General features: G+C 58.7%; 1 protein-coding gene across 9 annotated transcripts in view; it reads left to right on the forward strand.

Annotated features, from left to right (window-relative positions):
* The window catches only part of ACOX3 (acyl-CoA oxidase 3, pristanoyl), a 48,525-nt gene extending 34,354 nt beyond the window's left edge, over positions 1-14,171 (forward strand). For 5 of the 9 annotated variants that reach the window (XM_044945578.2, XM_025290552.3, XM_006075852.4 and 2 more), the window contains 5 exons: positions 2,863-2,978; positions 6,762-6,936; positions 8,412-8,479; positions 10,863-10,949; positions 13,502-14,171. In XM_044945578.2, the coding sequence (XP_044801513.2) occupies positions 2,863-2,978; positions 6,762-6,936; positions 8,412-8,479; positions 10,863-10,949; positions 13,502-13,621 (566 nt within the window). In that variant the 3' untranslated portion in view covers positions 13,622-14,171. Of the gene's footprint in view, positions 1-2,862; positions 2,979-6,761; positions 6,937-8,411; positions 8,480-10,531; positions 10,826-10,862; positions 10,950-13,501 lie in introns of those variants that run through there. The other 4 variants (XM_025290554.3, XM_006075855.4, XM_044945580.2 and 1 more) reach the window with 3 other exon arrangements.
* The last annotated feature ends 377 nt before the right edge of the window (positions 14,172-14,548 follow it).

Here is a 14,548-nt window from a genome sequence, read left to right on the forward strand (position 1 = left end):
TGCACAGCGACAGGAAGGGTGCCAGGGCGGCGTCATCTGTTTTTCCTGCGAGTGCTCTAATTTTCACTCGTTCCAACCAAGTGAAAACATCTTCTGGAGGGAAGAGCGCAAGCAAAACTCATCTGGCAGAAGAGCCTTGGCGTGGAAGCAACCCTGATGACGTTCTCCACGGGGAGAAGGGAGCCCGAAGCTCGCGGCCCTCCCTTCATCCTCAGGGTGCTCGATCATTTAAACCCAAGACCTCGGGGCTGGGCCTCAGCTGCATCTTTGGTAGAAGTTCCACGAGTGACATGTGACCCTGGGGCTCTGCAGGATGGGACACTCGGGACCTTTCCAGGGTTGAGCGAGACCTGTTTGCAAGGTCAGGAGATTTTTTTTTTTTCCCTTCAGGAATTAGAAGGTTTATTTGGAGCGGGAGGGGCAGGGCGGCTCTCCGCCCGCTGCCTCTGATTTATGTGTTGTGGGTGCGTGTGTGCCGAGGATGCGTTGAACAAATGGGCCTGAGCGCTGGGGAGCCGCACATCACGTGATCACATGAGACCCAGTTCTTCCCTCTCGTTGGCTCCTCACTCACAAAAATATTAGATAATTGGAGTGCTGGGCTCTCCTGGCGGCTAAGACAGTGAAGAATCTGCCTACAGTTCCGAAGACTGGGGTCCAATCCCTGGGTTGGGAAGAGCCCCTGGAGAAGGAAATGGCAACCCACCGCAGCATGCTTGCCTGAAGAATCCCCATGGACGGAGGAGCCTGGTGGACCACAGCCTATGGGGTCGCAAAGAGTTGGACACCACTGAGCCACTAACACTCAGTGGGCTGGCTGCTCTGACCGCTGTGTGGGTCAGAGGGTCACAGGGCAGTGGGCGTGTGTTGCATCATGTGTTCAGAGAAACGGCTCAGGCTCTGGAGTCAGCTGTGTGACCTTGGACTAGATGCTTACCCTCTCTGATCCTCCATTTCCCCGTACAGTATTAGGAGGAAGTGCCCTCTCTGCAGAAGGCAATGGCACCCCACTCCAGTACTCTTGCCTGGAAAATCCCATGGACAGAGGAGCCTGGTGGGCTGCAGTCCATGGGGTCAAGAAGAGTTGGACACGACTGAGCGACTTCACTTTCACTTTTCACTTTCATGCATTGGAGAAGGAAATGGCAACCCACTCCAGTGTTCTTGCCTGGAGAATCCCAGGGACAGGGGAGCCTGGTGGGCTGCCGTCTATGGGGTTGTACAGAGTCGGACACGACTGAAGCGACTTAGCAGCAGCAGCAGCAGCAGCCCTCTCTGCAAAGACACTTTGTCCAAGTGAGAGCACATTCACAGGTTCAGGGGATCGGGACATGGATGTGACTTTGGGGGCCCCATTCCAGCCACCATACTTGGCAGAACTCTGGGACGGGTGCCCTGTGTCAGCTTCCGCACCTCCCAGCCTGCCTTGCTAGGCTCACACACACATGCTGTGTGAGCTGGTCAGGCTGCTTGCATCCTCTGAGCCCTTGACTCCTCAGGCCTGAGATGGAGCGTGTGCTCATTAATGAAAAGCTCAGCTGCGCTGTGCGGTTTGTTAACAGATACGGCAGCAGGAAACGGTTGGAGGTCTGCATCAGTGGGTACCAGGGGATGTCCTCCCAGGGAACAGGCTGTGCCACACGGAGGGAAATCCCAGGGCCCCTGCGTCCAGCCTTTGGGTCCAGGCCCAGTGCCCCCAGGTCGGTCCTGGGGGTCCAGAGCCCAGAGCAGCTGCGGGTCCCTCAGGCATGGGCCCTCTGCCTGGGGAGGGGATGAGAGTGTGGACCCAGAGCCTCGCGGCCACCCCCTGCTCCCTCGCCGTGTGCCTGGGTGCCTCCTTTTCCCCTGGTCCTCACTGGAGGGCGCAGGAACAGCCCTGCCGGGCTGGGTGTTCTCAGTCACCCAAGCCCTCGGAACCAGTGAGACGTGAAGACAGAAGGACCCACAGATGCAGGCACAGCGCTGGGCCGGGCCGGGAAGATGGGGGTCTCCCTTCAGCCCCTTCCAGCCGGTCCCTGTCCATCCACACCCTGTCAGCAGCTTCCTCTCCTCTCCCCTTAAGAGCCGGAGGAGGGGGTGAGGTCTCAGGAGGCCTGAGGTGAGGCCCAGGGCCCAGGGCCTGGCCCCCCAGGTGGACGGGGCACCACTCGTCCACCGCCTGCCAGAAAGTCGCCCTGATATCGTGCAGGTCCAAGTTTCATCCGGACTCTGTATCCTCATCGTGGATGAGGTGGTTACCCTCAAAGGACCACAAAGAAGGCTGAGCGTCGAAGAATTGCTGCTTTCGAACTGTGGTGCTGGAGAAGACTCTTGAGAGTCCCTTGCACGTCAAGGAGATCAGTCCTGAATTTTCATTGGAAGGACTGATGCTGAAGTTGAAGCTCCAATACTTTGGCCACCTGATGCAAAGAGCTGACTAATTTGAAAAGACCCTGATGCTGGGAAAGATGGAAGGCAGGAGGAGAAGTGGGTGACAGAGGATGAGATGGTTGGATGGCATCACCGACTGGATGGACATGAGTTTGAGTCAACTCCGGGAGACAATGGAGGATGGAGGAGCCACGGGGACGTAAAGAATTAGACACAACTTACAGACTGAACAGCAACAACCCCAGAAGGGGCTCCATGACCTCGTGGACTCTGGTTGCTAGAACCGTGTAGAACTAGGGCCGGCCTCACAGCAGAGCCAGGAAACGCCCTCCCCCTTTGCCTGTCTCAGCCTGACCACCATGGAGGGGTGGGAGGCGGGTGGGCGCAGATTCCGGGTCTGTGAACTGGACCCGTCTCACTCTGCATGAGGGCTGGGCCACGGCAGGGGGAGACGCCCTGCACTCACGTGTCTCTCCGTCTCTCACTTTGAAGTCCCGCTGGCGGCATACGAGTGGCTGGTCTGCTACCTGCTCCGTGAGAGTCACCAGAAGCTCAGTCAAGAGAAGCGCTCAGGGAAAAGCGACTTTGAAGCCATAAACAACTGTCAGGTACGTGTTTGTTTCAGAAGTTGCTTTTCTCAGGAGTTGCTCCTGATTCCCGCACCGCCGCATCCTCTCAGGCTCTCTGCTGCCGGGACCAGCGATACACCCGAGCCAGCCGAGCCCTGAGCCCATCCCTTTCCCCTACCCCATGTGGCTGGTGTCCAGACTTGGACAGCTCAGAGCTCGTCTCTGCCTGAGGTATTCGTAACTTAGGTTTCCCTGGTGGCTAAGCTGGTAAAGAATCCGCCTGCAAGGCGGGAGACCAGGTTCGATCCCTGGGTCGGGAAGATCCCCGGAGAAGGGAAAGGCTAACTCACTCCAGTATTCTGGCCTGGAGAATTCTGTGGACAGAGGGCCCTGGTGGGTCACGGTACATGGGGTTGCAGAGTCGGACGCTACTCAGCTACTGACACTTAGTCGTAACTTGTTAAAATGCAAACATACTCGGAATCAGAGCACACCAGAAATTGATATCTGGGTCGGAATGTTTTTCCTGGGCCTGGAGGTTTATCGGGGATGAGGATTCGTGAGAGAGGGACCTGTGCGGGGAGCGGGGGGCGGGCCTTCCTGGCCTGCAGCATCTAGCTGCCGGCGTCTCTCGGGAGTTCTTCATGATCACGGAGCGGTAGAAACACTGGTTATGGAGCAGCTTGGGCTGTGCAGGCTAGGACTGCCCCCGAGAGTTCCTGTTCTGTGCCCCCCACCACGGCCCCAGTGCAGGCACCTCATAGGACCCCTCACGGGTGCTGGCCCAGGTCTGTTAATACTGTGGGCAGATCTCTGATGGCAAGGAAGGCCATCCACGAGAAGTCAAGGGTGGGCGCTGAGTGTGAGGATTCGGGAGGGAAGCAGAGGGTGCAGGAGCTGGAACAAGGCTCTCCCTTGTGGCTGTTAGAACTGTGTGATTTGGGGGGGCCCAGCAGCACCCAGGCCTCTGTTCACTAAGATGCCAACAGCACCCCTGAATTGTGACGACCCCAGACTATCTCCTGACGGTGCCAGACACCCTGGTGGGGCAAACTGGGCCTGACCGAGAACCCCTGAGCCAGTGGGGCCTCCAGTCCAGGGAGCAGGTCCACTCTCTGTGGCTCTGGGAATCTGTGTCCTAACGCGTCTCCCTTCAGACACTTCCTGCGTGCCCCTGGCCTAGTATGGCTGCCTTCCTGGGTCCCTGTGACCCTCCATGCCCCCCACGCCCCACCTTCCTGGGTCCCTGTGACCCTCTAGGCCCCCACGCCCCACCTTCCTGGGTCCCTGTGACCGTGCAGGCCCCCATGCCCTGCCTTCCTGGGTCCCTATGACCCTCTAGGCCCCCACGCCCCACCTTCCTGGGTCCCTGTCCTGGGCCTCCAGGCCCCCCATGTGCTACCCACACACCATGTCCTCCACAGCTGTTCATTGGGATTCTCAGACAGCAGCTTGGTGGCCCGAGAAGCCAGGAGAGCCATCCAGCCTGCCCTTGGTGCCGTCATTGGGGTCAGCTGTGGACACGGTCTACACCTGAGCATGCTCCTGGCCTGGGCAAGGAGGTTGTGGAGGGCAGACCCGCAGGGCCCGTGTCCCCAGGCAGCTGATGGCCTCCTCTGAACTTCTCCCAGAAGGAACACACAGCAGCCTGTGCGTGTCCGATTCCAGGGATTGAGACTGGGGAGAGGAGCTCGTGGGGCACGGTGCAAGCACTGGACCCATGAGGTCCGTCGCTGCTTCTCACAGCAGCGCCCGCGGGCCGGCTCCCTCCTGCTCCCTCTTCACAGCCCTGGATGGGAGCCATTTGCCCGTGCGCACATGCTCGTAAAAGCCGAGTGGATTTGGAAGCTGGCCCCTCCACTCCAAGGACTGGGCCCTGAGCTGGCCCACAGAGACTCAGAGCCCGGTGGGACTCAGGGTGCGTTTTTAGGGTGGCCACGCCAGAGGTGGGGCCGCCTTTCCAGGCCTGCACCAACCGATGCCATGGCCGCAACTGACCTGTGTGCTGCTTTCACGGAAAGATAGGATGAACACAGTGTGACTGACTCTAGAAAACCCACATAGTTGAGAAGGAGCGAGTAGAGAAGAGCAGAGTTTGGACTCAGTCCTCAGCTGGGACTTGGCAGGGAGAATCTCCCCAAGTGGAGAGGAGCCCATGGCATGTGAGCACATCGGGGGGTGGGGATTAATTCAGGGACACCCGCTCTCACAGAGATTGAGGGCGCACACGGGGGCCGGCCTCCCTGCGCCAAGTGTGTCTCCACCAGTCGCCAATGGCTTGACCTTGTTACACCCTCAGGGTCCAGGGCGGATTGAGGTGATGCCCTGGGGGGCTCTTAGCTTAGTGCCTGGCCCGGGTTGGGGGGAGCACTCCCCGCCCACCTCCATTATCAGCTTCGTCAGCTTCCCTCCTGTGAGCACGCTCCCCTCTCTGCGTCTCTCTCCCTCCAAAGTCAAGGGTACCCACGACATGGTGTGCACGAGAGGGCAGCTGCCCTGAGGGCCCAGCTGGCTGTGAAGCCAGGACACACAGACACGGGCCGTGTGACCTGGTGGCGTCAGAGGCGCAGTGGGGTCTTCGGATCAGACCACGCAGACTGGCCTGGGGAACATCCTCAGGCCGTCCCTGGGAGAGCCTTGGCCTCAGAAGTGAGGACCCACTGCTTGCCCTGAAAGTCAAGAGGAGGCCTTGAGCTCAGAGCCATGCCTCCTTGGTGACCATGACCCATGGCCTCCCCGGAGCGTATTCTGGACCCTGTTCTTTGGATTCTGGCTGATGCACATGTGTGCCCAGCCGCTTCAGTTGTGTCCGACCCTTTGCAACCCCATGGACTGTAGCCCGCCAGGCTCCTCTGTCCATGGGGTTCTCCAGGCAAGAATACTGGAGTGGGTGGCCATTCCCTTCTCCAGGGGATCTTCCCAACCCAAGGACTGAACCCAGGTCTCCTGCACTGCAGGCGGATTCTTTACTGTCTGAGCCACGAAGGAATTCTGGGGCAAAGTTATACAGGCATTGAATAGGGATCTCTTTCCTCCCCCATCCCAGGTTACCTCTTTGCTTTATTTACTTTATTTATTTGGATTATTTAATTTCAAAAGCAACGCATGCTCATTATAACAAATGAGAAATGCATGTGTAATTGTTCTAATTAAAAAAAAACCCAGTAAACTGATAAACTAGAGAAGGGGAAAGAAAAGCTGGCAAGCAAAGCTAATGATGAGCAGATGTGTTGGCTATTGGTTAAAAAAGAAAAAGCCGGGGCCAGAAGACCCGTGGTGACTTCCTGCTTCCACAAACCCAGCCAGCATCAGGACTCACACGCAAGTGCAACCCGGCTGGCCCTCTGTGGAGCCCTTCCCTTAGTTCTGGACATGATGGGAGTGGGAGAGAGGGGCTGTTTCCTTGAGAAACTTGGGCGGCAGGGGCGGGGCCAGGCCCCAGGAGGGGCTGATGTCGCTTTCAGGTGAGTCCAGGGATCGTGTGGAAAACCTTCTCCGTGGTTCCCAGTGCAAGAGAACCGACCTGTGCCCTCAGGGAGCCCACCTCCCAGGGGACGCGCCCGTCCCTAGTGCCAGGACGACCTGGGCGAGCTCCTGGTGGCTGTGTCAGCTGTGGGGTCACACAGGTCCCAGGTAGCGCTGAGCTGAGCGGGGTCGCTGGGCCCGAGGTCCAGAGCAGCTGCTGCAGGCGGGCTTGTGTTCCTGCCGGCCTTTCCCCAGGGGCGCTGCCCAGCCGCGGCTGGCTGTGCCCTCTCCCCCGGGTGCTGCCGGCGCGCAGGCCCCGGTGTGCCCTCCCCGAACGCGCACACTGTGCCGTTGCAGGTGTACCACTGCCGGCCCTTGGCCCTGGCGTTCCTGGAGCTCACGGTCGTGCGCAGGTTCCACGAGCACACGCACCAGCCGCACGTGCCACCCCCGCTGCGGGCCGTGCTCCGGCGGCTCAGCGCCCTCTACGCCCTGTGGTCCCTCAGCCAGCACACCGCCCTGCTCTACCGAGGTGAGACCCCGCCCCGGAGCCACGTGGGGCGCTCCTTTCGCGTGGCTTACTGAGCGCTCGTCACAGGGAGCAGATGAGCCCAGAGGCCATGGCGGGGGGCAACCGCCAGGAGCACAGCAGCGCCAGGGTGGTGCCCGTAGGGCTGAGCCATGGCGGGCAACCCAGGAGGGCTTCCTGGAGGAGGTGACGAAGGGCTGATTCCTGGAAGATGGGTGGAAACAGGATAAACCTGAGTTTTTTTGAAACTTTGTTTTCATTATCCTTCTAAGGAGCATTTTTTAGACGTTTTTGCAAAGCATCCCCATGGCATGTTAATACTAGAGCTGTCCTGGGTACTTGCTCATGCCCCAGGTGCATATCTGTGCTGTCTGAGGGGTACGTTTTCCCCTCCCCTTGCAAAGAACCCACATTTTCCTCCTTGGGGCTGGTGTTGCCCATCCCCTTTTTTTTTAAGTTGCTCAGTCGTGTCCGACTCTTTGCGACCTGATGGACTTTACAGTCCATGGAATTCTCCAGGTCAGAATACTGGAGTGGGTAGCCATTTCCTTCTCCAGGGGATCTTCCCAACCCAAGGATCAAACCCACGTCCCCTGCACTGCAGGCAGATTCTTTACCAGTTGAGGTATACAGGGCTCCCTGGTGGGAGCAGTGGGGTGCGGGGAAAGGAGCCCACCCTCTGTGAGTGAAGCGGGCTCTGTTCTCTATGGCAAAGATGAGACAGCAGCCAGTTCTGCAGCAGACTCAGGGCTCCCTCATGTGAGACACCTATGAGACAGCACAGCATGGCCTGCCTGGGTGTGGGAGGCGAGGCCAAGGGGGCGGGTCTCCAGCCCATTGCCTGGTGGCTGCAGATGCCCCTGCATGCCCCTGGACACCACTTTGAGCCTGCAGGCCCCTGCCACCCCGCCCAGCCTCCCCGCCCAGTGCTCTACTTGGGGTCTTGTCCACTCTCGTGGACCCCCGCCTGCCGGCCCTGCCTCCTCCTCCACCCCGGCCCCCTGCGGCCGCCCTTCCTGGGCTTCAGCATCCCCAGCTCCTGGCCGTGACCGCCCCCCGCCCTCCCACCAGCGCCTGCTCAGTGAACTGGCCGGGAGAAGGACACAGACCCCAGGCCCGGCCTCACCTTTCTGGAAAGGGGTCGCAGCGGGACCCGGGCAGCAGGAGCGAGACATCTTCACACAGAATGGGCTGTTTCACGATGTGTGTGCTATTTGTGGGTAACTTGGGGGTTTGGGCTTCACCAGTGGCTCAGATGGTAAAGAATGTGCCTGCTGTGCAGGAGACCCGGGTTCCATCCTGGGTCAGGAAGATCACCTGGAAATGGGAATTGTAACCCACTCCAGTATTGTTGGCTGGAGGACTCCATGGACAGAGGGGCCTGGAGGGCTACAGTCCAAAGACTCGGGCACGGCTGAGCGACTGACGCTTGGGGGTGAGGGTACCAGACCCCAGAGTCACCCATGCTGTGCTTTCAGGCGGCTACTTCTCTGGTGAGCGTGCGGGTAAAGTGCTGGAGAGCGCCATCCTGGCCCTGTGTGCACAGGTGAGTCGTGAGCCCTTCTGTCCGTATATGACTTCCATGTGATCACACGTGTGTTAATATCTGGTGACCTTGGCTTCCCACTCATTCCTGTGTGTGCCACCATTCGGCTCAGTCGCTCAGCCGTGTCCGACTCCTTGCGACCCCATGGACTGCAGCACGCCAGGCCTCCCTGCCCATCGCCAGCTCCCAGAGTCCACCCCAACCCATGTCCATTGAGCCAAAGTAGTGCCACTGTTCGCACACCCAAGAAAACGACAGAGAATGTGCTTATGTCGGAACAGTCAGGAAGCACCACCCTGAGGGACTCATGCACACCCAGCTCACCCTGATGCTTTCTACAGCGACATCGGCCTTTCAAGTTAGCCTCCAATTTAAATTCATTTCATGGCATTTTCTTTTTTTTTTTTATTGCGTCCTTCTGCCCTCGTCACCCAGAGGAGTCAGGTGGCCCCACATCCTGTCCTGGTGGTGCTCTGTCCGCTGGAGCTTGGTACAGGGAGGGACAGGTTCCAGGGCCAAGCTGTCCCGTGTGGTCAGCACCGGCCACCTGGGGCTGCCAGGGGTAGAACCGCGTGACCGAGGCTGGGGTTCTCTAGTTTTAGCTCCGCCGTCACGTGTGTCCTGGCTGCTGTATTAAGCAGTGCATTTGGAGGCAGTTCTCTGCTGTGGATGATCAGACATGAGCCAAAGCCCCCCAGCGCTCCGTCCGTGGTATCGTCTGTAGGATACATGGCAGATATACGTACACAAGTGTCTCAGTTATGGGTGAGAGGCCGCTCGGCTCCTCTCCGTGCTTCTGAGCTGAGGCAGCTCAGGTGATGTCCTTGTTGGCATCAAGCCCCTCTCCCCCAGGCTCCTTTCTAAGTGCCTCTCTCCCCACATGGGTTCTGGGCAAGGGTGTCTCTGGGGTCACTCTGTCTGCTTGGGCCACGTCAACTTAAACGGGAGGGGAGTTTACCCTCTTGTGTTTTGTGGGCTGAGTTGCCTTTATAAAAAATAACAGCAGTCGTTTCCCTTGCTGCGCAACGTGACACTTGGATTGTGGAGCTGGCGGCTGGGGTAGGTGGAGGGGCAGTACCTGGGCCCAAGCTGCCTGGCGGACCTGAGTCCTGGTCCCACCTCGGGGGTGGGGCGGGGGCTGCCGGCTCCTTCCCTGCTCCAGTCTGGGCCTGGAGCAGCATCGTCTGTCGGGGTGTCCTCACTGTCTCACGCTCAGCTCTGCTGAGAGTGGCCCCCACGGCCTGCAAAGACGGGCTCTTTCCCGCGGGCCCCCTGCATGAAACGCTGGCTTACCCCCGATCTAGGGCAGGACCCACCTCTGCTGTTGTTTCTCCCTGAAGCGACCCCCTGGGACCCTGGTGCCGAGGGCGTGTGGGACTGTGGAGCAGCGCCTGAACCCCGAAGCTGGGCTCCTCTCCTCTCATGACTCTTTGCCCAACGATCGCTTTAATCGGCCTTGTTCCAATCGCCCTGGCGCCAGCGTTCTGCTCAGTTCAGCTGTGGGGCCTGGTTAGCTCAGTCAGTGGAGCACCAGACTTTTAACCTGAGAGTCCAGGGTTCCAGTCCCCGTTCAGGCATGCCGTCCTGTTTTATCTTTGGGCTTCCCCGGTGGCTCAGGCGGTAAAGAATCTGCCTGTGATGCAGCAGACCCCAGTTCGATCCCTGGGTCGGGAAGATGCCTTGGAGAGAGGAATGGGTGCCCACTGTGGAATGCTTGTCTGGAGAATTCTGTGCGCCAGGGCAGCCTGGCGGGCTGTTAGTCCCCGGGCTCACAGAGAGTCGGACGCGGCGTGACTAAGCGCACATACTGCGTATGGCATCTCGCAATTATTTTAAGTAAAAAATGTTTTTTTGCATTTCAAGAAAATTCTTAGGAGTCTACTCATATAAATTCCACTTGTCATATTGTAGAATAATTTGTGTAACGGGGTGGGAGAGTAATAAAACTACCGCAAACCAAAGCACTTTGGGGTGATGGCTTTTCCAGGGGCTTATAAATGCTTTTTCTCTTACATTTTTTTTTTCTGGACATATTTTCCTCTGTTGGAACAGTCATTGCCCTGATCCGTCAGGGTTCAGAGACAAACCTCTGAAGACAGTTGCCAGTTAGTGAGCCACAGAATCATCAGTTTTACGAGCAGTCCCTACCTTGTTGGAAAAAAAAGAAAACGTTGGAAGTCTTGAGTGGATAGCAGCATGGTGAAAATATTCAGACGCACACTCGGGGAGCCTGTAACCCAGGCCAATGAAAAGACGGTGCCTGAGGAATGGAGCCTCGTGCCTGCTGGGGTTACCATTGCTCGTGGGTTGCAGGCTGTGTTACTCGGTGGTTGCCATGGAGATGCCGGGCGTTGCCAAGTGTCCGGACTTTGTTTTCTAACAGCTGAAAGATGATGCTGTTGCCCTGGTGGACGTCATCGCCCCTCCGGACTTCATCCTGGACTCACCGATTGGCAGAGCAGACGGCGAGGTATGAAGAGCGGCCTTCGTCCCGCGGGCGGCGGGAGGCGCTCCGGGCCCCGGGGCAGTTGTGGCAGAGCTGAGATGGTGACAGGGCTCGGGGCAAGGCGGGGGGGCGGGGGGGGCGTCTCCAGCATCACGTGGGCGGCAGGGAGGGGGAGCGGCTGGGAGAAGTTGGGGTGGTCGTGGATGGGTCAGCTGCCCCCCAGCCTGCCCTTCCCTGAGAAACAGGGTGGCCCTGCCACTCTCTTAGGCCGTGACGCCGAGATCAGCGTGGGCCTGTGCGAAGCTGTGGTCTTTGCACACTCTCCTGAGGGCCCACCCCACTCCTGGGCCTTCTGACCCTCTCGCCCCTCTGCCTGGGCTTCCGGGGCAGCCCCAGGTGGCTTCCCAAGCTCCTCCCTTGCCCCCACCCCTCCCCATGCTCCAGAACGATTGCTTCTAAAGTAGACCTGCTCCTAAAGCTGCCCTGAAGTCCCCCACACCAAAGTGGTACCAGATCCCTCCCCACTCCCGCCCGCCGCCAGGCTGGCCTCTGCCTGGTTCTCCAGGGTCGTCGCACACCCCCTCCCGCCCTGCAGATTCCAGCCTCACTGTCCTTCCGTTTCTCTGTGGTTCTGGGCTCACTCCCACCCCAGGGCCTTTGCACCTGCGTTCCACTTCCATTCTAAGTGGAATGCCGTTCTTCTAAGAGGTCTCCTCCAGCTTCTAGGTGAAGCGTCCCCCCTCTTCCCCCGGCAGGTGGGTCCCCCACTTTGTCCTGCAGTGTGACCCTCGCAGCACTCCTTCCTGAGCCCACAGGCAGCCCTGTGTGACCTCCACCACGTGGAGAGGCCTGTGCGAGACGACGCCCACGGGCCTGCTCACTGCTCCCCGGCTCCGCACCACCCATGGGCGGTTGTCCCTGTGTTTCCATGGAGACGTGGCATTTCAGTGTTAAAGTCACGTGGCGAGGGCCCATGGCCATTGTGTTGTTTCTCCTGAGGCTTATCTTGCCGACCCAGGAGACTGAACGCTGGGGGACAGGCACCTTTTCTCTGTCACCAGGGAACATTCCAAGGGGACAGGAGCCCTCTGTCCTCAGGGGACACTGCTGTTGGTCCAGGGGACAGGTACCTGGACCTCTGCCCAGCCCAAGCCATACCCAGGGTTGGGATGGAAGTGCAGGCGCTGGGGTGGGCAGGTCAGAAGAGCCCCCCGTCGAGTCAGAAAGGCGGAGACCGCACGTCTGGGGACAGCTGGCTGTCCTCTGGCTGTCGAGCTGGGCCAGGCGTCCTCCCTTGAGGCGGCCACTCTGCCAGGGAGAGACCCAGCCTCTGGAGGGAACAGGCAGGTTCGCCTGAGTTGGCCCAGCTGGGAGGCAACAAAGATGGGCTCCTTGGAGGGAAGGCAGGAGAGTATGAACCTTGGTCCCTGGTGTGGCCGGGGCCCAGCGGGAGCATGAGGAGGGCGTGCTGACCGGCCCCCGGGCGGGGAGCTGGCCTCTGTGACGCGGGCTCCCGGCAGCGCTAGCCCCGTACGGGCGGCGGGGTGCTTCTGCAGGCGGCAGCCCTGACTCGCTGGCGGGTGGGCTACTGCGGAGTAGGGGAGGCCGTGCCATCCTGTCCTGGCCTGAGGTGGGGCCCTAGACTCCACACTGAGACCAGAGCACCCCAGGGCCTCGCCCGGCAGAAGGCTTTACGCGGCGCATGTCTCTCCCAGTGTTACGGGCTGCGGTCCACACCGGGTGCTGTACGAGATAGGAAATCCATCTTAGACGGACAAACAGCTGTCGGAGGCCGAGGCTCCGTCTTTAAGGGAAGCGCCACATCCAGGTCGTGTGGTGTCACCCGGATTACGACCCGCCGGGAGAGAGCCTTGTCTGTGTCTCCCTGGGAGCCAGGAATAGCAGCACGTGGGAGGAATCGCTGAGCGCGTTTACCAGGTGCAGAGAGAGGGCAGCTTCTTGAAAATAACATCTGTCAACGTCAGCCAGATGTAAGACTGGCCCCTTTCCTGCCTCCACGGACCTCGGCCTGGACGCTGGCCGTGCTGGGAGCAGGGACGGGTCAGGCGACTGCCTGCACACTCACGGCCTTCCTCTAGGGTGACTAATGAGACCAGTCCCGCCTGGGGGCCCAGAGGCGGCAGCTGGCTGGCTTAGGGGGCTCAGTCTGGCGGGGTGGGCAGAGAGGGGACCGGGCCTGCCCAGGCCTGGGGGCCCAGAGGACCAGCCGCCAGCCTGCTGCTTGGCCGTGCCACCACCCGCCAGCCGCGTGGCTGCCAAAGGACAGATTTCAGAGCAAATGATCAATGTCGACTTGCAGAATCCACCTTCCATGAGAATTTCCAAAGAGAAGGCCAAGCAGGATGTTTTCATCATAAGTGTACATTAGGGACCTTAATAGTTTGTGTTTTCCCAATTTTCCTCTACTGACAAAGAAAGGGCTTATGCAAATTGAATTTAAATCGTCTTAAAATGCTTCCAGGAAGTGACGGAGCTTCCTGTGTAATGCACAGTTGCATTGACACGCTCAGTCTTTCTTATTCCATCCGTGTGTATCATGTATGTATTTTTTACAGCTCTATAAAAACCTCTGGACTGCCGTCCTTCAGGAAAACAAGGTGCTGGAGCGGGCATCTTGGTGGGCGGAATTCGCGGTCAACAAGCCCGTCGTAGGACGTTTGAAGCCAAAGCTGTGATGGTACCGGCTCAGTCTGGCGAAGCCATGAACACCTGGGCCTCACGTTCGCCTCTGGAAGCCCCAGCCCTGCAGTTCTACCTGGCTGCTTGTCCTGTCGAGTCCAGGGCTGGAGCAGCTTATCCTGGCCTGGCCCCGCCCCCCGCCCCAAGTCCCACCAGGACGGGTCACGTCCAAAGGCAGGACTGCTTTGGGTCATCCCTATTTGCTGGGTGAAAAGAAAGTTTATACATAGAATCATGTCTTCCTGAGAGACTGAACACTTTTGGATAATTAGAGCTTTAGCATACTTCTATTTTCATATGCTGATTATGAAGCTGACTGCTTGTAATTTGGGATTTTTCTGGCCGGGTGATCTTTTGCCTTCATCTGAGATTTCTTCCAAGGCTTTGCGTCACTAACCCCTGAACGATGCCAGTCCGATTCTTTGTTCACCCAAGTTTGACTTTCTCACGTCATCAAATCATATCATAACTTTACTAATTTGCACCGTGGACCACCCGAATGGCATAGTTGAAGATTTTGAAGGAAAATAAAATCAGTTTTATTACTTTCTTGTGTGGAACTAGAAGTTTCCATCAAAGAAGTGTTTCCAAAGGATAAAAAATGCATAATGATTTGAAGATCTAGTCATCCTTACGTCCTGACCTCCCTGTTGTATGCACATTACGTTGTCACTTTGTTACTTGAAAGAGTTTCTTTCTACAGGCAGTGGAGCTCCCAGGCTGCCTGGGCCCGTGGGGGGTTTGCCCCACGCTTCTGCACACTGTCCACCCTCAGGCCCAAGCGCCCTGCGGACAGCGGGGGCTGATGGAGGAGGCTGATGGCCATCTCCACCCATGATTCCTTCGTCCCAGGTCAGGACGACGGTGGGTGGGTTCTGACTCTCCGCCCTGTCTCGTCCTCCGCTCTCCCTCAGCTTCCGATC

This window comes from Bubalus bubalis, chromosome 7 (assembly GCF_019923935.1).
Source record: "Bubalus bubalis isolate 160015118507 breed Murrah chromosome 7, NDDB_SH_1, whole genome shotgun sequence".
Classification (NCBI taxonomy): Eukaryota; Metazoa; Chordata; class Mammalia; order Artiodactyla; family Bovidae; genus Bubalus; species Bubalus bubalis.